Source organism: Elgaria multicarinata, chromosome 3, assembly GCF_023053635.1.
Source record: "Elgaria multicarinata webbii isolate HBS135686 ecotype San Diego chromosome 3, rElgMul1.1.pri, whole genome shotgun sequence".
NCBI classification, from domain to species: domain Eukaryota; kingdom Metazoa; phylum Chordata; class Lepidosauria; order Squamata; family Anguidae; genus Elgaria; species Elgaria multicarinata.
The window spans coordinates 65259428-65284034 of NC_086173.1; the positions used below are offsets into that span (position 1 = coordinate 65259428).

The 24607-nt window shown below is 43.4% G+C and overlaps 1 protein-coding gene across 7 annotated transcripts in view; it reads right to left on the minus strand.

Moving 5' to 3' along the window:
* Positions 1-21052, minus strand: part of GABRB2 (gamma-aminobutyric acid type A receptor subunit beta2) — a 133770-nt gene extending 112718 nt beyond the window's left edge. For 3 of the 7 annotated variants that reach the window (XM_063120544.1, XM_063120543.1, XM_063120538.1), the window contains exons 1-4: positions 20709-21052; positions 19532-19765; positions 19266-19357; positions 18235-18302 (exon numbers count right to left, since the gene is read on the minus strand). In XM_063120544.1, coding sequence (XP_062976614.1) covers positions 18235-18302; positions 19266-19357; positions 19532-19608 — 237 coding nt within the window. In that variant the 5' untranslated portion in view covers positions 19609-19765; positions 20709-21052. Of the gene's footprint in view, positions 1-18234; positions 18303-19265; positions 19358-19531; positions 20302-20615; positions 20640-20708 lie in introns of those variants that run through there. The other 4 variants (XM_063120542.1, XM_063120545.1, XM_063120540.1 and 1 more) reach the window with 4 other exon arrangements.
* Positions 21053-24607: the final 3555 nt, after the last annotated feature.

The window sequence follows — 24607 nt, forward strand, 5'->3', positions numbered from 1 at the left end:
TAGTGGTTTTCAACAACCCACTAAGGAAGATAATAACAATAAAATTCAAAAGAGTAACAATTAATTGAATATTTATTCAAAATCCGAAGCACCCGCCGCAGGCTTGCCGATGGAGGGAGGGAAAAGAGAGCGAATGCCTCTGTTTTGCAGCTGGCGTGGCAGGCACACCAAGCAGGGTATGTCTCTTCATTAGCGTTTTGGTGCTTTTGAAACATTTCAATTCACCATTAAAAGGACTCTTCTTAAACAGTATTAATACATGCGTGGATTCTTCCCCTATATGGCTTGGGACCAAACTACCTTCTCCCATAAAAGTGTCCCTGGGTTTTAAGACCTTCTGGAGAGGCGCTTCTCGGAAAAGACCACCTTGAGCGCCTCCTTGCCTCTTAACACCCCCCTATGCAATCCCACTGCCCACTTTGGGAACTACTGGTTTAATTTGTTTTTAGCTGTGTATATTTACTGTTTTATTATACTGTATGCCTTTATCTATACGCCGCCCTGAGATCTTATTGATATAGGGCGGGATATAAATGTTTTAAATAAATAAATAATAAATAAATATAGCTTACAAATGGAGAGAACCCTGTTTGTAGATAGTTATATAAGCATACAAACAGAGCATGCATATGAGTAATGAGCATGAGCTGTCAAGCCCTTAGCAAGTTACAGTTTACTATCTCGCCTTGTTTCCCAAAACATATTATCACCAAAGGGCTGGCGTCCCTTGACCCACTGATGCAAAACAAGAACATTTTACAAAATGCACTTTATAACTGCCCACTTCTTTTCTCAAAGCACAAAATGTGAAATTGATATCTCCTGCCTGAATATTGGATTTAAAGCCTGCTTTGCAACAACCGATGAAAATTAGTTTGTTTCTCCTGAGAAAGAAAGAAAGAAAGAAAGAAAGAAAGAAAGAAAGAAAGAAAGAAAAAAAGAAATTACAAAAGCAACATGATGTGTGGGGATTTAAATACCCAACACACAATAAATTGGAGGGTTTTACTGAGAAAAATTCACCATGAAGTGAGAGACCTGTTTAATGCTTCCCTGTTTAATTGCTTTAAAATATACCCAAACTTGACTTTTTGCACGGAAGATAAAAATCCAGATGGAATCAGTTTCTCCATACTAGACATGCTTGACCTAACATGGTTCCTTAAACACTTGCTCTTACAACCTAAACATACTTATTACTAAGTGAATTTATAAATATATGCAGCATGGAAATGTATATTGATCAGTCTGATACTTCACATTGACCTGGTCAGTGTTTGAAGGCTCCATAAATCATGGTTTACGAATCTGAGAACCAGAATTGGGCCCCAGCCCTGCTTCCCTTTGCTTGCCATTTTGACGGTTTGTTTCAGGCTTGTTCTAAGCCGAAGTTTCCCCTTGCATCCAAATTGGCACTGGGCAAAATGTTCCCATGCCGACATTTTTGCATTCATTTGTGGGGTCTTTCGGAAAGGTGGAACTTCTCCCAAAGATGGGAATGAAGAGGCAGATGTTTGTTTCGGGGCAGTGGGAGATGACGATGGGATGACTGCCGTATTTTTTAAAATGAGGTCGCCAAGTGACTGGCTTCTCTCTCCCCAACCCACTACCCCAGCCTCCCTTTACTTTTAAAATGAAGCCATGACTCAGTAGAAAGAGAGGGGACCTATCTAACAGAGCTATCTACAGAGGACAGACCTTGCCTTGGTTAGCCATGCATGTGATACCCAGGCTTGTCTACTGTGATGTGCTGTATGTAGGGCTGCCTTTGAAGACGGTCAGGAAACTTCAGTTGGTGCAGAATGCAGCCACCTGAAAGTTGGCAAGGGCAAGGCAGTCAGATTATAAAAGCCTGAATTATACCAACTATGCTGGTTTCCAGTGCATTTCCAAGCGCACTTCAAAGTACTGGTTTTGATCTTTAAAGTCTTAAATGGTTTGGGAGAAAATTACTTGAAGGACTGCCCTCATGCATATCAGCCTGCCCACACTCTTAAGTTCAGTAAGAGAGGCTCTTCTCACCTGTCCATCTTTGAGGGCAGTTAGATGAGCAAATACATGAGAGAGAGCCTTTTCAGCAGTGGCCCCACATCTCTTGGAATCCATTGGGGTTCCACTAGGCCCTATCATTGCAGGCTTTTAGGAGGGCTCTGAAGATTATTTTTAGTCTGGCCTTCTCCTGACCATCAGACTAGCTGCAATTGCCTCTAGCTGTAATTGGGTTGTACATTTTGTCTTATGGTGGTGGGTGTTATTGAATGCTTTCTGTTTTCAGTACATTGGTTGTTACTAGGGGTGTGCACGGATACCCCCGCTCCGCCCCGCGGGCCGATCCAAAAATTTTGGGTCGGCCCACTCCGCTCCACCCATACTCCGCTCCTCTTTGCCGCGGAGCTCCGGCTCCGAATCGGAGCTCCGCAGTAGAGGGGAGTGGCACCAGGTAAGGCCGGGAGAGGGCGGGAGGTTTACTGGGTCCTGCCGCCATCGCCGCCCGTGCGGCGATGGCGGCAGAGCCCGGTAAGGGACCAAGGGGGAGGGGGGGGCCTTACCTGCCTCTGTTCGTCGGCGTCTTCAATTGAGCCCGCGGTTCAACCAGGAAGTCTGGGCCGCTTGCGGCCCAGACTTCCTGGTTGAACCGCAGGCTCAATTGAAGACGCCGACGGACCGCGGACGGATGCACGTAAGGGGGAGGAGGGCGGGGGGGGGGGTTACCGGGCCCTGCCGCTGTCGCCACATGGGCGACAGCGACAGCGGCAGGCCCCGGTAAACCCCACTTACCTTTCCGGCGGAGCTCCGGATCGAGGCGAAGGATCCGCCTTCACCTCGATCCTCTTCGCCACGCTCCGCCGGCCCCCCAATCCTCTTCGCCTCTGCCTTAAGGGCAGGCGAAGCCCCCCCGCTCCGCTTCTAATTCGCCGGTCCGATTAGAAGCGGAGCACATCCCTAGTTGTTACTCTATGAATTTTATTGTTGTAAGCTACCTTGGGAAGGCTCCTGCCCTGACAGGCAGCCTAGAAATATTGTAATTAAATAAACAAATAACTATGGTTTACGCAGTCTGGAATGATGATATGAACCGGGCCATTCTGTGCCCCTGTTATTAATCTTGTTTTATATGAGCGATAAAGTGATTTAATCTATCCACCCCCTGTCTGATGTCTTGTTAGAAAAATCTGTAGCCTCTTGACATCTGTTCAGGATTGATTTTGTAGTGCAACCCTATGCAAGTTCACTCAAAGTCTTCTGCACTCAGGGAGTAATTTCATTTCATTTCTCTCTTCTCTCCACCACCCCTCTTTCTCTGAGGCTTAAAGCAACGGAGCTAACATGTAAAAAAACAAAACACACACACACACACAAAACAACCTCCAGTGACAGTTTTTAACATTGTTATTTAAATAAAAGGTTTTGCCTCCCCCTTCCCATGTGCAAGGTTGTGTTACAAGTCCAGAAATGTTACCCTAAGCTTGTTCCATATAATTTCTGGATTATTATTTTTAAAGAAGCACAGCTAAGACACGGTTATCTAGACATTGTACATCACAGAATAGATGCCTCATCACCAAAATGTCAAGTGATACATCAAGTGTTGATAAACAATTCTGTTCTCAAAAAGTCAATCCAATTAAAAAGTTAATCAAAATGAAATCCTGCACTTTAGCCCTCTTATGATTTATGACGTGCCATACCTAACACATACACATTTTTGTTTCAAATGAAAAAGGGTTTTGAAAAATAATATTCATTTCCTTACTCTGGACTGCATTCATGCTGAGCAATGGCCAGAGCGGCAGCTCTAGACACTGAGCATCATTACCACAACATACCAAGATTTCCCTGCAAGCGCCCTACAAGCAAGTGGTCCGAATAAGGTCGTCTAAATGTTTATAGCATTTCATGACAAAGCAAGTTTCAGAAACCATACACCAAGGGGAGGAGGGATGGACGCACCTGAAAAACCATACAATTAATTTTCTGAAAATTTCCTTTATAGTAGCTTGAAATGTTTTTAAAACATGAGTTCATCAAAAAGCATTCTAATGGCCACGCGTCTCTTACGTGAATGTTAGTATACGGTTTTCCACATATATGGCAAACCTAACTTGCCTACTCCAACCTAGTTGTTTGTCTTCCTTTATCTATACCTTTTTGACCCCTGAAATCTTCTGACAGGGCCTTCTTGGTCATTCTGCAGCCAATGGAATGTCACCAGATAGCGTTACATAAGCAGGCCTTTTCAGTGGTGGCACCCACCCTTTGGAACACTCCCCCACATGTTATTCAAGAGGCAGAAATGGGTAAACAGCAAGCACACCTATTCACACAGGCTTTCTCTGATCTGTGAAGGACTATGTTACCACTCTATTTTATTGTAATGGTATTATAACGTTTTTAAAAATAAATAAATTATTATTTTATCTGGTTTTTATATTGTTACCTTGAATTTTAATGTGAACCACTTAGCAATTTTAATATATTAAGTGGTATAAAAGTACTATAACTAAATAAGCAAACAAACATTTGGCCTTCTGTTGTCTCATCTGCTCAACTGATATCTATCTAGCCACAGCAACTCAAGTTAAAGAAAGCTCTTAAACCTTGAAGCCCACTTCAAAGTGCTTGCGATTAGATTTGAAGGAGAGATGTGTGAAACCTATTGTTTATTTCTGTAGAGTTTCCAATTTACTTCCCCACATTCTTGGACATCCACAGAAAGATTGCAGAGTGCCTTGGAGATTCTTGCTTTTCCAAACAACTCCTCTATATATCACGCTCTTATCTTTTCTCCCATGAAAAAGAAGTTGTGCAAACTGATGGACATTATAGCAGTAGGCTAGCAAATGTGTGTTGTGGTTTTACATGTGTAAATGGTCGTATAATATTGGTGGTTCCACCACAATATTCATTCCATTTTGTAATGTTTCTTTGGTATGTGATCATATGCACAATCTGAGTAAGAGAAGAGCAACACTGGTTTTGCAAACTTGTGCATGGAAAATCCTGCAAAGCAGGTCATGCTTGCTTATGGGCTTTGCCTATATATATATATATATATATATATATATATATATATATATATATATCTTGATCCAGCTCCAGCTTTGTTTAGTTACACAGAATACACTACTCTAGATGTTGATGGGAATGTGCATCCCTTTGAGTATAATGCAGTGCTACTAATGGATACCCACACTCAGATGTTCACTGAGCCTCGATTTCTCCCCTGAGATTTAGGACTGCTAAGCAACAGTATCAGCATTCGGAATAGAACCTGACAGATTAATTTACAGCCCTTCATACTTTAGTTACCCCTCTTGCCCCGCCGATCTGCTGGGAAAACACTGTTTCATGGCACAGTTTTACCAGTGAAGGCACAGAGCCTACAAAACTCTACAAAATTATCCTTGGATTAACTCTGAAATTATATAAATTATGCAAACTCTGAAATGATGCCAGCCAGCCATCCCCATTGGCCTTTGCCATTTTAAAAAGCTCTTTCAAACAGCCCTCAGAACAATTCCTCCTTTCCTTCTTCTTTCATCATTGGTGTGACATCCTAAGTACCTGTGTGGTAGGGTGCAAAGCCGGAGAGGACTTTGGATAGGTAGATGCCTTTGCAGTAGCCCTATGTATGTATGTATGTATATATTTCTACTTGGCATTTTCCTCCAAGGAACACAAGATGGCATCCATGAGTCAGTGATTAGCCCAAAGTATCCTGGTGAGCTTCATGGCCAAGTGGGGACTTGAACCTGGGTCTCCTCCATCCCAGTCCAGCATTCTAACCACTAAACCACACTGCCTCTTTAGGGACAACTACCTCTTTCATAGTTCCTCAAGGCTTTGCATCCCAGCATGCTACTACTACCCTCCTTATCACAGAGGACTTTAGGATATGATGAGGCCTAGCAAGGATGAACAGGAAGAAGAATGGAATTCTTCTGTGGCTCAGATGTTGATTTTTAATTTATTATTGTTTTGCCCCAGCCTCCAAAACAAATTCCCAGGGACAATTTTTATCTGAACTGGACAAGGTTTTGGAGGGTCTAAAACAGCCTCTCCAACCTGGGGCCCTCTTCAACTTCAACTCCCATCAGCACAGCTAATCATCAGGAATTCTGGGGGTTGTAGTCCAAAACATGTGAAGGGCACCAGGTTGGGGAAGGCTGTTTAAAAAGCTTAACTCTTCTCTAATGTGAGTCTATTCTGTTTCCTGACTCTCAGCTGACTCTCACAACAGGAGCTGCCCCAGCTGGACTAGAAGCTACACAAGGCAGCCAGTTCCCAGAGAGTGACCATTCAGGTCCCTAACAATTTTTTGTTGTTGTTCTTGTAAGTCACACCCATATAGTACAGGACTCTGTGGTTAAACTTCAGGAAGGACAGGACAAAGCACAGGCTATTCTAGTCCAGTCAGAAGGGCAGAAAGAAAAAGGAACTATGGACGAAAAGGATTCTCCAGTGGTGGTGAACTGCAAGGTTTGTGTTCCTGCCTGAGATCAACATGGTGTACACCTGCAACCAGGGCAAGCTGGTTGCACTATTGGAAGAAAAAGTGAGTGCACTTGAGCTACAAGTGTCCACCCTCCAAGGAATAAGAGAAGACGAAGAATTCTTAGACAGAACGGTGGAATTTCAACAGCAGAGAGAAGCACAGGAAGTGGAAGAGCAACAGCAAGTGGAAGCAGAAGTGGGGAATGCTGAAGTGAGGAAAGTCAGTGAAGAAGAAACTCCCTGGTAAAGGGTGACAGGAGCAGAAGAACTAGAAGACACTCTGCACCAGTGGAACCACTAGAGCTATGTAACTGCTTTCAGCTCCTGGAAGATGAGACTGGAGGACAATCTGCAGAGGAAGAATTGCAGGGGACCCCGTGCAGCAGTGAGCAAGAGGCAGAAGGTCAGTCTAGCAGAGGCAACAATACCAAGGTCTACAACAACAAGAAGAGAAGAGTTGTTGTAGGAGACTCCCTGCTGTGTCGCAAAGACCCATGGACTTGCCAGATATGCTGTCTCCCTGGAGGACAGATTCAAGATGTGACTGAAGGGCTGCCAATGCTCATAAAGCCCACTGACACATATCCTTTTCTTCTCATCCATGTGGGAACAAATGATATTGCCAAGCAGAGCTACGAAGAACTCACATCAGACTTTGAAGCTTGGGAAGGAAACTCAAGAACTTTGGGGCCCAGATAGTTTTCTCATCCAGCCTCCAAGTTCTTGGAAGAGGAATGCAAAGGGAAAGAAAAATACTCTGGGTGAATGACTGGCTACGAAGGTGGTGCTGATGTGAGAGATTCAGATTCTGGGACATCGGTTATACTACTTGGAAGATGGACTGCTGGCAAGGGATGGGTTGCACCTCACCAGGACTATATTTTTAACATATAGTGCGAGTCCATCTCCTTTTCTATTTTTTCTGTTCTTTTTGAACAAATTATACCGTTCAATTGATATGCCCTATGCGGAGAGACTGAAAGAACTGGGCATGTTTAGTCTGGAGAAGAGAAGATTGAGGAGAGACATGATAGCACTCTTCAAATACTTGAAAGGTTGTCACACAGAGGAGGGCCAGGATCTCTTCTTGATCATCCCAGAGTTCAAGACACGGAATAATGGGCTCAAGTTACAGGAAGCCAGATTCCAGCTGGTCATCAGGAAAAACTTCCTGATTGTAAGAGCAGTATGACAATGGAACCAATTCCCTAGGGAGGTTGTGGGCTCTCCCACACTAGAGGCCTTCAAGAGGCAGCTGGACAGCCATCTCTCAGGGATGCTTTAAGGTGGATTCCTGCATTAAGCAGGGGGTTGCACTCAAGGGCCTTAGAGGTCCTTTCCAACTCTACTATTCTGTGATCCTATGATTATAAGCCTTCAAACATTCTTATCAGAGCTTGAGTAATGAAACTTCCGTCATATCCCTAGTGACCATAGTTTTATTGTAAGCAGATTGACAGCATGCTCCTAAGCATATGTAGAATTAAGTCCCACTGATTTCTATGAGACTTCCTTCCAGGTAACTGACTCTACAATGACAATCCTAGGCCATGGCTAGGCCATGCCTATGTCCCAGGATTGTCCAGGGGATCATCTCTGTGCATCCAAATGACACACAGGGGATCCCGGGAGCGGGCAGGGACGACCCCTCCATTTGCCTGGGATAATCCTTAGGTCTAGCTAAGGCCTTAATCATATCTTTGTTGGCTTTTGGAAGCTGGTTAAAACCTGAGGTTTTAGAAAGACATTTGGCACTGGCTGAAAATGGTGAAACTTAATTTTTTCTCTGCTGATGTTTTCAGCATGCTTTTTAAGTTCTAAGCATACCTTTACTTAATGATATTAATATCATTTCTTTTACTGTTGTAGCTCATATTTTATCATATTGAACATCACTCTAGCTGCTGCTTAGAATACAGAAAATAAGGTATAGAAATGCTAAAATAAAATGAAACACCCCCAATTTTTACAAATAGGTTAGAATAGACCTATGCCACAAATAAATAATTCACAGTTTCAAGCTCCTATAAAACATTTAATAACTTAAGGTCCAGTTTTTTTTCAAAATTTCTCAGCCCCCATAATGGCTACAAGGTTTTCAAACAAGCTTAAAATTTGTGTTTGTCCCTTTAAAATGAAGCCAACAGCTTTTCTAAAGCACTTAGCACTTCGAATTCTGACTCTTGAAATGAAACAGGTCTGACTGAGCAAACATCAGGTTGCTAGAAGCTCCTATTGAACAGAAAACATCCATTTTTTGATGACCAAACATTTCTTTCTACTCACTCAAGTGCCAACAAAGACTAGAATCACATATGTTCCAAGTCAGATTTTTTAAACATATACTAGTAGGGTGACCATATGGAAAGGAGGACAGGGCTCCTGTATCTTTAACAGTTATATAGAAAAGGGCAGCTGTTATTTGTATGCATGCAGCACCTGGTGGAATACCCTCTTCATCAAAACAGTTAAAGCTGCAGGAGCCCTGTCTTCTTTTGCAACTGGTCAAGAGGACAGGGCTCCTGCAGTTTTAAATGTTGTGATGAAGAGGGAATTTCACCAGATGCTGCATGCATACAAATGCTGAAATTCCCTGCTGAAATTCCCTAAGCCCAGCTAAATGAAATACCATTCAGCAATTCAGCTTGGCTTGGGAGGACTCTTTGCCATAATGCAGATGGATAGAGATAGGAAGGACATTGGAGCTGTTTAAACAAAGTATGCCCATTTATACTGGAGGTATTTATTAACTTTTAAGTAAGGTGGGTTACCCGAGGTTCCCAGGTGGTCTCCCATCCAGGCACTGACCAGATCCAGACCTGTTTAATCTCAGCAATGTGACTACATCATATTGGCCTCAGACATGTCCCAAGTTAACTTTAAAATGTGGTTTAAGATTCTGGCTTGTTCCAAAACTGCTGATCATTGTTTCCTGGTTCAGATGAAATGGGGAACTATGGTTAAAGACTTACTAGTTTAATTGTAGCTTGCACAAAGGGAAAAGCAAAGCGGTTACATGTGTAGGCAACACCCTTGTTAATATATCAGCTTTTTAAACCAAAATATGATCTTCTGAATGTGGTTGTAGTTTCTCAAATGTCCCAAAGTTCATTTCTCCAAAATAAAACCAACCTCTAGACCACATCTGCCTCTCTTAAATGCCCTTCATTGTGAGAGCCAGCTATCATTTGGCAGTCTTGTCTTCTCTCCAACCATTGAAACACACGAACAAGCAAAACCAATGGAAAAAATGCAACAAAGTAAGGCAGGGTAAGGGATTTTTAAAAAAGAAGAAATTGCAACCAATTATGCTTCTACTGTGCATGAACTGGGTCACAGAAGCCAGATCAGTTCCATTTTTCTCTTGCTGACATTTTCTCTCTCACCCGTTAAAATATTTCTGAGCATTCCAACATTCTGTGATAGCCCTATCCAAGTGGGAGAGAAAAGTTTGTAGGTGGTAGGCTATCAACTTTCTAGTGAGAACCAATTTAAGCCTCTTACAACTATTTTCCCCCATAATTTAGTCTTGTTTTATTAAATATTAGGATTCCCCCGCTAAATAACTCCAATGCAAGTTTTGCGATGAACTTGCCCATGAGTAATGGCCATGTAGTACAATGACGATGTAAATACATTTACCACAGGAACCACATAAAGTTCTTTGGCCTTCCAAGTCATGTCCAACTCTCAACTCATGCAATTACAACACAGAAGAGTAATAATTCCTAATGGTAATTAATGCCTGCGGAGTGTCCATACTTAAATAATGATTACCAAAGCCCTCATGGTTATATTGCTTGTTTTCTGTATTGGTGTTCTAACTAAGTGATAAAGGATAATGCAAATATATTAGAAGACAAACTATTTATATTATTCCTTTTTTGTCCACCCACACTATGATACTGTTACACTGTGAATAAGAATTTTGACATCTGTGCATAAGTTCTATTGCACCAGCAACAGTAACTTTCCAGAACACACACACACACACATTACAATTGTACACATTACAATTGTAGCATCAAGAAAGTTGTTGAGACTGAACTCATTTAAAACAAATCTGTTTTAAATCTATAAATTGCCACAGAATGGCTTGTAACATTATTAATTGCTCAGGCAGCCTTTTGTATGTTAGGTTAGGGGCGAGAGTGACAGATAAAGTGGTATAGGCCTAATAGAACTATGGACAGCCCCATAACCAATGGCTTTCTGGAAACAGCACTGGGGGGCTCATTGCCTTAAAAGCATCATACTAGTGATGTTTGAACTTCCCTTCCATTCAGAACACACCTGTTCTCTGAAAGCTCAGAAAGGTAGAGCCCAAGGAACCACTTGCCCAGCCATCACCATCTCCAGTCTCTCATCCCTCCAGTTTCTCCCTTTCTCAAATATAGGAGATATAGGGGAGAGAAGGCAAAGGTAGCTGTGGATAGCAAAGAAGCCATCCTTAAGATACCAGTAACACACTAGTGGGGTCCAAACATGCTTGGGAGAACTCCATTGCTGCCAGGAACAGAAGAATATATTTTAATTCTTTCTGGCTCAATCTATTCAACCAGAAAAATAAATAAAACTAAAGATCCAAAGATTCTTGGTAATGGTTGAGGTTACCTGCTGCCTCAAATGCCCTTTCCTTAGTTAAAAGGTGGGGTATACGTCAAATAAATGAATAGAGTAGGCACCTCCTCTGGGTGCCTACTCTGGGGGAAGCTCAGGGGATGGCAACAAGCAGTGGTGCCCCCACCAAATACTGAATAATCTCCCTGATAGGACCCACCTGGCACCAACATTGTTACCTTTTCACGCCAGGTCAAGACTTTTCTCTTCTCCCAGGCATTTAACAGCATATGTTGAGTTTTAAAAGTCTTTGGCTGAGAGCTCAAAGTTGTTTTTAAATGGATATTATCCTTGCATATTGTCTGTTTTTAAAATTTTGTTTATCCATTTTTAATGTTTTAATCTTTTGTAAACTGCCCAGAGAGCTTTGGCTATGGGGTGGTATAGAAATGTAAATAATAATAATAAATAATAATATAAATTTAAAGATGAGCTCTTCAACCTTCTTTGCTGCCAAACCGTCTTTCTGGAAAGATCTTTGAACAAAGAACAGGTCAGGCCTGCCAACAGACCCCCAAATTTACATCTTTATATATTCCAGCTTCCCCTCCCCCCTCCCCCCAACTCAACTTATGTAAAATAAAAATTACAGTAGAAATCACCCGGAGAATTCATGATCAGGTCTTCCACAGGCTACTGATGGGCTAGTTTGAATTTCCTCCCTGGGACCTGCCTATTCCCCCAGGAATCATTGCGCTTGTGAAGGCAAGTTCCTTTGTCGTGTGGAAAGCAGAAGCAACATCAGCCTTGCTATACCAGGAAATCTCAGGTGCTACTACCACAAAATCTTCTCCCTCCTCCCCTGCACCACCTTTAAGCTGCTTTGGTGAGTTAATCTTAGGATCTTGATAAGTAAGGTCTAGTGAGCTAGCTTGATGTTTCATTTCATTTTTCAAACCAACTGACTATTTCTCAACATCTCTCTGCTTGTATCTTTAATAAATATATTCAATTGGAAACTAGAGTTGGTTTGACTGCCTTGTCTACCCTGGAGTTGGCCTTACTCATGTGCTGGCCGACTTGGCAAACACGCTAACCAGGTTATTAAAGAGTTTAAAAGAAGCTCTGAAAAAAGGGAGAGCTGTCCATAGACAGAATCTATAAACCTGTCTTCTCCTCCAGGCAGGATATTAAAAAGACTCAGGAGTGGTGGTAGTGCTACCTTTTGAGAAATATAGACAAATGGGTGACTTGTAGCCTGTCCTACCTTGCAGGGTGGAGGTGTAAACATGTTGGTTATCACAGAGGATGTAAGTTAAGACCAATTAGGCACACTACACATTGAATATGCATCCATATAAGATGAACAACAATTATGAGTTGAAATACAAATCTGTTTTCTCAAAGCCATAAGATGGTCTCACTTATGTACATCTAGCAAAATGCTAATCTTAAGGCACAATCTCCACGCTGGAAGATGTAGGCCTTTTCCCCCTTCCTGTATAAACATGCATGGGATGGCATCCTTAATATCTTTCTAGGCAAACATACAATAAAATATGGACAGACAAATGTAAAGTCAATGTCTGTCCAGGATTCCAAAATATAGCCACATCATTTTTGTTATGTAGAAGAATATCTGTTTCGTAGTTCAGTCATTACATTCCCTGATGGGGCTGGAAATGTGTTGCCATACTCTTCCTAAAAATGAGAGAAATTGCATCTAATTGGATTGCAATAGCATTGCTATTTGTGAGGATATGTAAGCTTAAGGGAAGAAACAAAACAGCTAGAGATCAATCTAAATATATATGCAAACAAACAAGGCTTGTTTGGCATATTGTTGTCACTCAAGGTGGAAAGGGGTCATTGGTAAACAAAACTCAAGCATGTACAATTGAAATGAGAATTAGGGAGTATGAGAGAGTTGAAAGGAGTTGCAACAACCTCTTTGGTCAAGAACCACTCTTTAATCCCTTGCTTCAGCAATGTCGGAGCTATTCTAGACAAGAAAAAATGAATTATTTTCTTAGTGCTATAATAACGCATGACATCGCATCACCTCATAATGACTAGGGGAGAAGTGTTATTGCAGGAGACAGCCTCTGAACGCTTTTTTTTTAAGTTGAACAAAGATTTTCATGTGCAACTCAGAATAGGAGCACTCCTCTCCTATGAAGAGATGGCAAGGCATCCCATGGGGTATTCTTCCTGGTGTTCTGTATTTATTTGTAACCCCTGTTTAACACACTTGTATAGCCTGCCCTTTAATAGTCTAGAAGGGCCACAGCATCTGTAAATAAGGTCACAAAATGGCAAAGGGCAGGAAGGAGTTATGCCACAGCTGCTTGCAAAACTTACACAATCCAAGCTATACATATCAGAGATAGTGCCATTTCTGTGGGGAAATTACATTTCCCCCAAAATGAAATACTGTGTTTTTGAGTGCTGGGAAAATGTGATTTATCCCTAGGAGTAACATTTCTTTAAAGGAAAACATCTGGATTGCCAGCAAAAATAGAGCAAGAAATACACATTTATTGCTCAACAAAAATAAACTAGAAACACCCTGATAATTAAGTACTTCTGGCTGGCATTTAACATTACAGTGGTTAAAATTTCACCACAACTGTTTAGGAAAAGTGTCTGTTTGCTCCTATAGGTCAATCATGCTGTGATTACTGGTATGCTGTTTCAAATGGATCTCCAGCCTTTTCCCTTCTGCATGAAGAATTTTTTAGACACTTGTACATTCTTTATCAACATAATTGGGAAAGGTATGTCTATGAAGGACATACCCTAATCCTCACAATTTCTCACACTGGCTATGAATCAGTATATATAAGCAATAACAAATTAAAGCCCAACATTAAATTATAATGAATCAGAAACTGTTTATATGATTGCTATGTTATGTGAACTAAATATGAGTCAAGCACAGTTATGAACTTCAAAGCAAAGCCTTCTGCCTAAGAGGAAGGGAATGAGTAAAAATTTCAGTTAATACTGATATTACTGTAGACAATCTTACATTCCTAGTCATCATCTCAATCCTATATCTGTTAACTCAGAAGTGAGTTCCACTGTGTTAAACGAGGCTTAACACAGGTAAGAGTGTGCATATTACCCAGAGGACCTCCTCTTCTGCTGCTCCCAGATTGTGGAATGGCCTGCCAGAGGAGACTCCTCAACTTGACAGTCTAGTAGCATTCAAGAAAGCTATCAAGACTGATCTCTTCTGGCAGGCCTATCCAGGGGGATTTTAGGATGTTTTTAGGATGTTTTAACAATGTATATTATGTTCTTAATTCAGTTTTATGTATTTTATATTTACTGTTGTTCCCCGCCTCGATCAAAATGGATGATGATGATGATATAGTCCTCAACACACTTATTAGGGAGTAAGCCCTACTGGATACAGTAGAACTCAGATCTGAATAAACATACATACGATTGCTCTGTAGAAGTCCTATTTTTCCATCCAGGCCAGGCTCAGCTATGTCTACTAACATATGGACAGTAAATGTATACTTTCTTATGAAGCTTATCAACATTTCACTATGGACCGCAGAGGAAAAGAAGACCACTAGTTCCAAACAACATATAACTCTAAATCAAGCATGCTTCTGATTGGGCAGGCCTAGCATTAAGAACACCTTATGCAATGCATTCCTATGCATGTCTACTAAGAAGCAAGTTCCATTCATTTAATATGGTTTAGTCCAAAGGAAGTGTGCTTTAAATTGCAAGCCTTAACCATGGGTAGTCCATGGGACTGCATGCTTCTTTTCTCCAATTCTTCCCCTCCACAAGTCCTCTGTACCAAGCTTAAATCATTGTTAAGGATTACACTGGCATCAATGGCAACCATGGTTAATATTAACCAAGGTTTGACCTCAACTAGGATTTTAAATTAGCTTTAAACCCTGGCCAGATCTACACCATTACATTAGAATGTAAGCCTATGTGGCAGGGTTTTGCTATTTTATTGTTTTACTCTGTACAGCACTGATGATGCTATATAAATAAATAAATAATACACCAAGCAGGATATGACACTTTGAAAACGGTTTGAAAACTGCAACGTGTCCTGGGCCACTATTGTTATAAACCGTTTTAAAGCAGTAGTGTAGATCCTGCCCCTGAGTATGAGCAAATCACAACCAGCATTAATCATGGCTCATATAGATGCCGATGTGATTCTTAACCATGGTGCAGGCCAGTGTGGAAAATTTCAACATGAGAGAAGAGGTGCTTGTGGAGAGGTTATGTATAATGCCACAGCTTGCTCCTGAAAGTCCTGTAATCATGAGTAAGTGATCAAGATCAGTCTGAACCATTATGTCATTATTTATCAACTAAATCAAATAAGTGATGGAATGGAAAGTAAAACCCACAGAGGAATAATTGAATTTTCTATGACCAAATTTCAGACACTCAATCTGGAAATTCTCAGTGAAACAGAACCTAATTTTATTGTTGAAAAATCAAGTAAATGCCCTTTAGGTAACACTACACCAGTGTGGTGTAGTGGCTAAAGTGCTGGACTGGGAGTCGGGAGATCCAGGTTCTAGTCCCCACTTGGCCATGGAAACCCACTGGGTGACTTTGGGCCAGTCACAGACTCTCAGCCCAACCTACCTCACAGGGTTGTTGTTGTGAGGATAAAATGGAGGAGGAGGAGGATTATGTATGCCGACTTGGGTTCCTTGGAGGAAAAAAAGCGGGATATAAATGCAAAATAAATAAATAATAAAATTTCAGGATTTGGCCACAGCATAGACTCACACCTAAATTTCTCATGAAATAAGACGTTCCCTGACCATTTTTGTTATTTGATAAGCACCTGATTAAAATAAGCCTTAACAAGGCCAAATTAATTTTATCCAAAGTTGAACACCAAAGAATATCATCCAGGTATGACTAGGAATACTACGTGTCCCGTCCCCCCAACAAACACACAGTCAATGCTCACTATTTGGCTGCTGCTATTAGCTGATGCTTCTGCTATTAAAGTTTCACCTTTCAAACTTCTGGAGGCCATTTAACAGGCAGTGTATCTTCTTAATAAAGCATATCCAGGAAGGGGAAGGGGGTGCAGTGGAGAGAAGAGAGTGGTGGTAGCATTCATATCAGAAGAGTTTTTCATGTGACACCAATCTTGCAGATCAATGTTCCAGTTAATAAGATACAAAGCTCTCAAACAAAATAAATGCTGATATTTTCCAAAGAGGGTAAGACATGGTCTGTGTTAGCCAAGTTATTTTTTTTTTACTCAGGAGTAAGCTGGTTTCAAAAACAGAACTACATTTTCTGGCCTATTCACACAAACCTCTAGAAGCATACTAGACTAGAATATGCTCACGCAATGGAGACCTAAATTCAAAGTTTAGTGTAAAATAGCAAAGATGTTTTTGAGTCTTTTTTGTAGACATAATAGAACTTAAGATGACTTTAGTGGAGAAAACAGAAGCCAGTAGGGAATTAGCTGTCTAGAACAGGTTTAGACATATGACTAACACGTTGAACATGAAACAAAAAACAAACAACGTAAATATTCATAAATGCATTACTATTTCATACCATAGAACATTTTATCTGTATGAGAAAAACATTCTAATAAGTTCTATACAGAAAAGAAATGTCATATAACTTCTTCTACTCTTGACAAAATTGTACAGCAATTACTAAAAGTGTTAATTCATGCCATGTCAATCAGCCACAGAGCTAAATATTCTAAGCAACTATCACAAATGTAAGTATGCTGAGAAAAATCTGTAATGTAAATAGAACATTTTATTTTAAAACTCGTATATTCACCAATGAAACTCAACACACATAATTTCATATAACTTATAATTGCTTTAGATGGGAGTAGTGCACAGATTTTCATATTTTATAATGTCCTATCAATCTGTGATTCTTTAAAATGTACAGCTGAAGTTAAGGTTAAAAATTGCTTGCAATATTTGTTAATCCCAGTGCTTTTTGTTACTTTCTTTACTTCATTAGCGAGCTGAATAACAGATATACAAACAGGCTACTTTCTTTCAACTTTTTTTTAGCAACTCCAGATTAACTAGTCTGACATATCTTGCAGTTAACTCAGTTGCTATGAGAAAAGATTCTTAAAAAAAAAACCCAAAATACCTTGCCTCAGCTATACCATCCTGTAAGAGGCCGCTCTTCCTAACAAACAAACTTTCCAGTGTTTTCAAAAGGCTTCTCCAACTATTTGAAAAACTGGAATATGCAAAATATATAAATTAAAGTATCATTATACTGAGCACAATCTGAATTAAATGTGCACACCCACTTCTCCATCTATATTTGTATTTAACAGTATACCTGTACACTTCAGAACTGGAAAGGTACTTACAGGAAACATCAATGCAATCTCTAAAAATGCATTTAAACAACTAGGTCAGAAAATCACGACTTTGTTTCAACATACATTGTTCATCTCAATCCCCCCCTCACTCCAACGGTAACTAAAACAATCTAGTAAATTGTCCCAAATGTAAAAGAAATATTGTCTCTAAACTGCAGTGCAAAGTGATGTCAGCAGGGGGCGCTCCTGCATGAAGCAAAAGAAGGCCAGAATTGTTCCCTTAAGTCTCTCGATAGTGCTTAACTGTATGTTTGAAATGGTATCTGCTAAATAGTAAGATTGTCAATAAATCAGTATAGCTTTTAACACACTGCAAGTCATAATGTTTAAAAGCCTTTCAGTATTAACTTGTACATATTAAACTTAAAGACAGGGTTTTATTTCAATGGCCTTACAGAGGCCTCTCAAACTCATTCAAGCCTGTTTTTTTTTTTTTATCAGATGTACTCACTAAAAATGTGTTTTTGTTTTTTAAAAAATGTTTTAGTCCTAGTATTTTCATTATTCAGAAGTCGCAGATTGCTCTAAGCTAATGCCTTGAGGAATTGGTCTATCCTGTTCTTAGATCCATGTTGAGAAAACAGAAGCACCACTTTTTTGGGGTGGGGTGTGTGAGAAGATGGCCTAATTAACTGGAGAACACTTGATGGCAAGTGACGAATAAGGCAAAATAATCAGAACCTGCATACACACTCACCCACACTGATGTTATTTATTCCACAGACCCCAGTAAACTGTATGGGAAGCGGGTGAGGAGTGAGTGAGCGGGAAAGAAATAAAATACTCACCATATTGACTTCTGACACCATGTCTATACTGGCAATATCTATGTTCATGCCAACAGCCACAGGGGGACCTGCAACACAAGATGGTCTGCACTGTGATCTCTCACAATTTAACTCATTCGGGTAAGGATTACTCGGTCTAAAGAAGGGGTGGGGCGCAAGGGCGTCTAAGGATCGGGTCTCTTTTAAGCCCCCAGTTTGACCTGTATCCCCTTCCAGGTTGGCTGACAGCGTTTTATATAACGAACGAACACACACACACACACACACGTGTTAATATGTTATATGAGGTTAAAGTGCCTTTAACTGGCCGGCCAGAGATCCACCCCAGCCAGCTCGCCGAAGCCAAGGGTGAGTTTAAACCCAGGCGCCTCCTTTCCTGCCGGCTGCTCAGGCTCTCTCCGGCGAGCAACATGCCAGACTGAGCTAGAGGGAAGCGACTCAGGGTTCGGGACGACTTTGCTGGGCTCTAGACGTGGCGTGCTCGCCCGAGTGATAACAGAGCGCCGTCGATATTCCAGGCTTCCATTCGAAGGACCCGGCGGGTTCACACGCACACGCGCACACACACACACAGAGCAAGAATCGGAAATCTCTTTTCAAATGCAAAGCTCACAAGGGGTTAAACAGCATTTTCGTCTCGGCAAAGCAGTACATCTTGTACTCCGGAATATTCCCTGTGACCACAGGCACCCAAGGCTCGGTGAAACGGGCGCTGGGTAAACTTAGGAGATTTGCATCTCAATAAAGCCAATTAAGCTAGGCTTTAATGACGGGTTCATAACGGATACACGCGCGCGGGGCTTGTTCTTACGACGAGACCGAGGACATGTCTACACGTTACGGCCGTTCCCTGCGAAGGGGAATTGGGGAACCATGGGCTTAACTTTGGGTCGAGCTTCGGAAAATGGCAACGCACATGCAGCAACCGAAGTACCCCACCGCACGTTTGAAGCAGACACACGTATCACCCGGGAGAAGGGGGCAGCCTGGCTATGTGGAGCAGGCTCTTCCCACAACAGCAATCGAATTACCTCCAAAATCTGGCCTCAGTCGAATGTCGTAGCCTTTCAGTAGTCTATCCACGGTCTCTTTTACCAGTGACATATTGCTGGGATCATTAGCGCTAAAAAAGAGGGGTTAAAAAAAACAACAGCACATAAATATAAACCCATTTTTTTCCTGACTCTCTCTCAAGATGAATTCTGCACCTCCCAATTTAACAGAAGCATACAGTACAATTCAAAGTGAAGGAGGCGGGGGGGGGGGTTTAAAAAGAAGAGATGCTTTGATCACTTACCTCTGTGCACACACCACTGTTATTATTAAGGGCAACGACCAAATCCCCAAGCAACCTTTTTTCCGGACTCTCAGCATCCCTTTAGCTTTTGATATGATTTAGGTTTTCGGTGGAAGAGAAGAAGAGATCCAACTTATTCTAGCCAGTGCAGTAATTCTAATGTGGAGCGCATGCGCACGGCGTACCACAACATCAAAAGGAGCAGTGGTTGCTGCTGGAGATGGAGCAAATTTCCTTGCCCAAAAAAGAAGAAGAAGAAGAAGAAGAAGAAGAAGAAGAAGAAGAAGAAGAGGGGGGGGGGGAGGAAAGGAAAGGGGAAATTAAAGGGGAAGAAGGAAATGCATTATTATTAATATTTTAAAAAATCCGCAAGAGGATTAAGTGTATTTTTGTTGTCCCTTTGAGTAATATAACATGGACTACAGCAACCGAGGAAGTTTCAAGAGTTGCAAGCTACAGCAGTTTTTCAACCTAGTTTAAAGGGAGAAATGTGCAAAATTGGATTAGGGACTGAGGGGAAAAGAGGTTAAAATGGGAATGCAAGGCGTGCATGTGGGGGAGGGGGGCATCTAGACTTTATGCTCCTTGGGAATAGCAAATGGTGGGTGAAGCCACGGAGGGAGGGGGGGTTGGAGGGGGCCCGAGTTTGCAATGGGTGGCTGGAAAGGGCTCAGCCTATAGCATTTGGGGGAAGGGGGAATGTGAGATGATGACGAGTTCCTTGGAAGGGGCTAGGTGGCTGTCTGCTTTTCCGGAAAGGAAGCAAGAACGGAAAAAAGAGGTGGTCTTAGGGGCACAGAAATGAAGGGCTGGGGGTGGGGTGGGGGCGCTGAATGACGTTATCACTTCTACGATCCTCAGGATTCTTTACACCGAGGGAGGGGGGAAAGTCAGATCTAAACAGCCTTTCCATCATGCAAAGGGGCTGATTCCAAAGGCCACATCTTTCTCTTCGTCTTCTCCTATCTCTCTCGTTTCATCTAACGAGGCCAGGATGGGCAAAGCGGGAGGGAGATCATACCTAAATGCACCACTGTAACACGAACGACTGAGGGGGCGGGGGAGGGCAACGAGGGGAAGTTACCCTGACGAGGAGTCTAGGCTGTCAGTGACCATGCTGCTGCTGCTGCTGCTGCTGCTGCCGCCGCGGTGCATTTTGCACTCACAGCCTCCTTACCTTCCCGGGTAGTGAGCTGCAGAATTGCAATGTTCGGGGATCGACTCAATGCCTGCGAAGAAAGCGGAGCGGAACAGCGGAGAGCTGAGTTGGGGATGCTTTGAGTGACATTTAAATCCCCAGAAGCCGAGCGAGACCTGAAAGGCTTCCTTGCAAATATGCCTGCTGCCGCTGCCGCCAGCTCCTTTCCTCTGCCGCCGCCGCCGCCACCACCACCACCGCCACCACCACTTCCTCCTCCTCCTCCTCCTCCTCCTCCTGCTTCTCGTCCTGCAAAAACCCACTTGGAGCCGCCGTGGATCTGTGCTGCTTCATTGAACGGATGCGGGAAGCGGGGCTGAAGTGCTCGCCTTGCCGGGGAATGGGCACGGGAAAGAGGGCGGGGAGGGGGGGATTAGGCAGAAACCCTTGGATTCTTCAATTAAGCCACGAAATATTTAATTCGCTGCAGGAGAGGGGAAGGAGCGGCGGGAAGTGGGGGAGAGGAAGGAGCGGCGGCGGGGGGGGGGGCGTTACACGCCGCGGGAGGTGGCGGTGTGTGTGCGTGTGTGTGTGTGAGAGAGAGAGAGAGCGCGAGAGCGGTGAACTGTGCTTGTGCAGGAGACGCCGAAAGCCTCCAAGAGCGCCTCAATAAACGTTTAGTCATTCCGCACACAGAGACCATGAGAGGCGTCCCCCAGCCCCCACCGGGCTGCTGGCCGCCTTTGCTTGCTTTCGGGAGGCTGGGAACCTGCAGTCGGCCAGACAAGCCGCCTTTTTCTCCCTCCTCGCTCGCCCGCCGGCCCGCCCCAGATAGCAGCACCGCGACCACACGCGCGCGCGCGCGCCCTAAAAGCTAGCGGGAAAGGCCGTTGCAGAATTCAGACATAATAGGCGCCTCTCAGCAACCCATAATAAACCGACTGGTCGCCTGGATGGACGCAAGCAGCACTTCCCCCGAGGGAGGCTGACTCTGCTTCAAAACCCAGCCAGCCAAGGGTGAACGAATAGGGATGGGGAAGAAATAGCAAGAGCAGCCACGGCAGCCGGTCTCTCGGAGCACGCGTACGTCGCACTGCACGGGATCTGTCACTTGCAGAGGTGGCCAGAGCTGACGGTTCAACGCCGCGCTACTGCAGCGCGCAGCACAGCGCGAGCCAGGGGGAGGGGGGAGGGGGAGGGCAGCAGCGCCCCCCCCCCCTCGGCTCGACAGTTTCCCTGTGACGCTCAAGGAGTTTCGAGCTGAGGCGGTCGGCGGCAGGCCGTCGGGCGGCCTCGTGGCACACCACTCCCACTCCCAGCCCCGTCTTCGGTCAAGGGAATGAAAAATAAACGCCTGAGACAGCTCTTCGCCGTTCTCAGGCGCGGGCAGGCACTGGCTGAGGTCTGGTTGAGACTGCCTGGAAACGTTACAGGGAAGGGGGACACATGACCGGGTGGGGACACAGGGTGACAAATGCAGCCGCCTCCGAACAAAAACGAAGCTAGAGCTGCTATGTCGAGGGAGCAGATTCTTACATCAGGTCCTCCTATCTGGGGCTGTGGAGTGGAGTGAGAGTCGTGTGGGGCCGGGGGAGAGGTGGCTTCAATGGGAGCTGGCGGCTCTGATGTCAGGGGAGCTATCCAAGGTCCTAACCCGAACCAGTCGGCCCTCTAAAGGAGGTATCGAACGTGCTGAACTGATCAGACCGCTACAGCAGCTATCCAAGGTGCTGAAATGAACCAGTCGGCCCTCTGAAGGGGCTATCCGAGGTGCTGAATTGAACCAGTCCGTTCTCTAGAGGAAGTCTCCAAGATGCTGAATCGAACCAGTCGGCCCTCTGAAGGGGCTATCCGAGGTGCTGAAACGTATCCCCAAGATACGTTCAGCACCTTGAATAGCTCTTTTAGAGCTATCCTTTACTACCCCACTGATATTGGAGCCCCAGCCTCCACTGGGTGGCTTGAAATGGTTTCTAATGGAAGGAAGTAGGAGCTGATCCAGGAACATATTGAAAAGTGGCAGAATTGCCTGTTTGATGAATTAACTTCTGAAGGGCTGGAGAGCAAAATGCTGAATTTGAGAGACAGAAAGGAAAGGGAGAGGGTGCCAGGCCAAAATGCGGTGTAGTGGTTAGAGTATTGGACTGGAAATTGGGAGATGTGGGTTCTTGTTCCCACACAGCCATGGAAGCTCACTGGGTCACAAATTGTCAGCCCAACCTACCTCACAGTGTTATTGTTATGGAGATAAAATGGAGAGGAGGAAGATTGGGTGTTTCGCCTTGGGTTCCTTGAAGGAAAAAAGGCGTGACATAAATGTAATAGATAGGAAAGAAGGAGCCCACACAAGCAAAAGGGTGTTTTTGCTGCTGCTGCTGCTGCTACTGCTGCTGTTGCTACTGCTGCTGCTGCTGCTGTTAATATAGCACCATTTATGTGCATAGTGCTTTACAAAGGACAGGTATGAAGGGTCCCTGCCTGGAGGGATTTAATCTAAGGGTGCAATTCTATGCATGTCTAGACAGAAAAAAAGTTCTACAATTCCCCACATTCCCCCTGGCTGGGGAATGCTGAGAGTTGTAGAACTATTTTCTTTCTAAACATGCATAGGATTGGACCCTAAACAGACACCGGGAAACAACAGAGGAAGGAGGCGAATGCCCTATATATGAGATTATTTCAATATACCCCAACTTTGGCTTGTTTACAGTAAGGTGTAAAGCAGCCTTCTCCAAATGTGTTGGGCTGCAACTCTCATCTTTCCCAGCCGGCAATGTGATTGACTAGGAATTATGGGAGTTGCAGGCCAACACATCTTGGGGGAGGAGGGGGACCAAATTAGGATAATGTACATTAGGTTTCAGTTAGGATAAATAGCTTGAGGGACCTTGAAGGACCAAGAAAGGAAAAGATCAGGGGTCATGGCTGAATCAGGGAGGAGCAATTCCAGAAGCAAAAGGATAAGGGCAGCAGGGGTAAGGTTGGGTAGACAATGAAAAGTGAGATTTGTGCAGAAGGAGTTCCATAATGTTTGAAACAGGTGCTGCAAGCAGTACCAGGAATTCAAGCTGTCAGTGCATATGCAGTCTCTTTGGGGTCCTCTGACAGCTGCTGGACATTTCAAGTAGGAAAGAACTGCAGCACAGACACCTGGACAAAGATGTCATACCGAGGAAGCTCTGATCCAGTTAGGCAAGCACACAAGCCCATCCAACAGAGATCTAGGCCAAAGATTTGCTCCACATCAGTGGAAAGTGTTATCACATGGGGGAAATTGTGTTTGCCTACCTTTGCTTCTCTGCCCGCATGTTTGTCCCTCATTAATTCCTCTTTTGAAAGAGGAAGTAAACAACATGCATGTGGCCCATTCAGTGGGCTGTTTTGATTCCACTTGTTCTCCTGCACACAGCAGGAGATAGTGACAACTTCCATCTTTAAAAATAACTCAGACTTACTGGGTTTTTTTTGTTTGTTTGTTGTTGTTGTTGTTGCACAAAGAAGGCTAGAAGGGGTGGGAGGCATGCAGGAAGCAGATGACGTCATGACAGGGGCCCATGGAAATCCATGAGTGCCCAGTAACAAGTGTGCAATAAAATGCTCATCTGATGGAGCTCAGAAAGAGCTTCCAGTAGCATGCAAGTCTGGCTATGTAAAACACAACTGGAGAGGCCAAGATGAAGATTGTGGAAGCAGCAGCATCCTAATCATCATCTTCTGACCTGGAAGAGAAAGAAAAATAATGTGTGCATACTGGAACAGAGGACAACTGTGATCACACCAGCAATTGAGGGCACTGTTCTGAATTACCTGGCTTCTGGGAAAGCAGCCAAGGAAGACAACAGTCCTCAGGGGATCCCAGATGAAAGAAATTCAACTATAGCTATATCTTTGTTTGTTTTGTTATAGACACACCCCATAATCAGCCCTTTTCTGTCCTG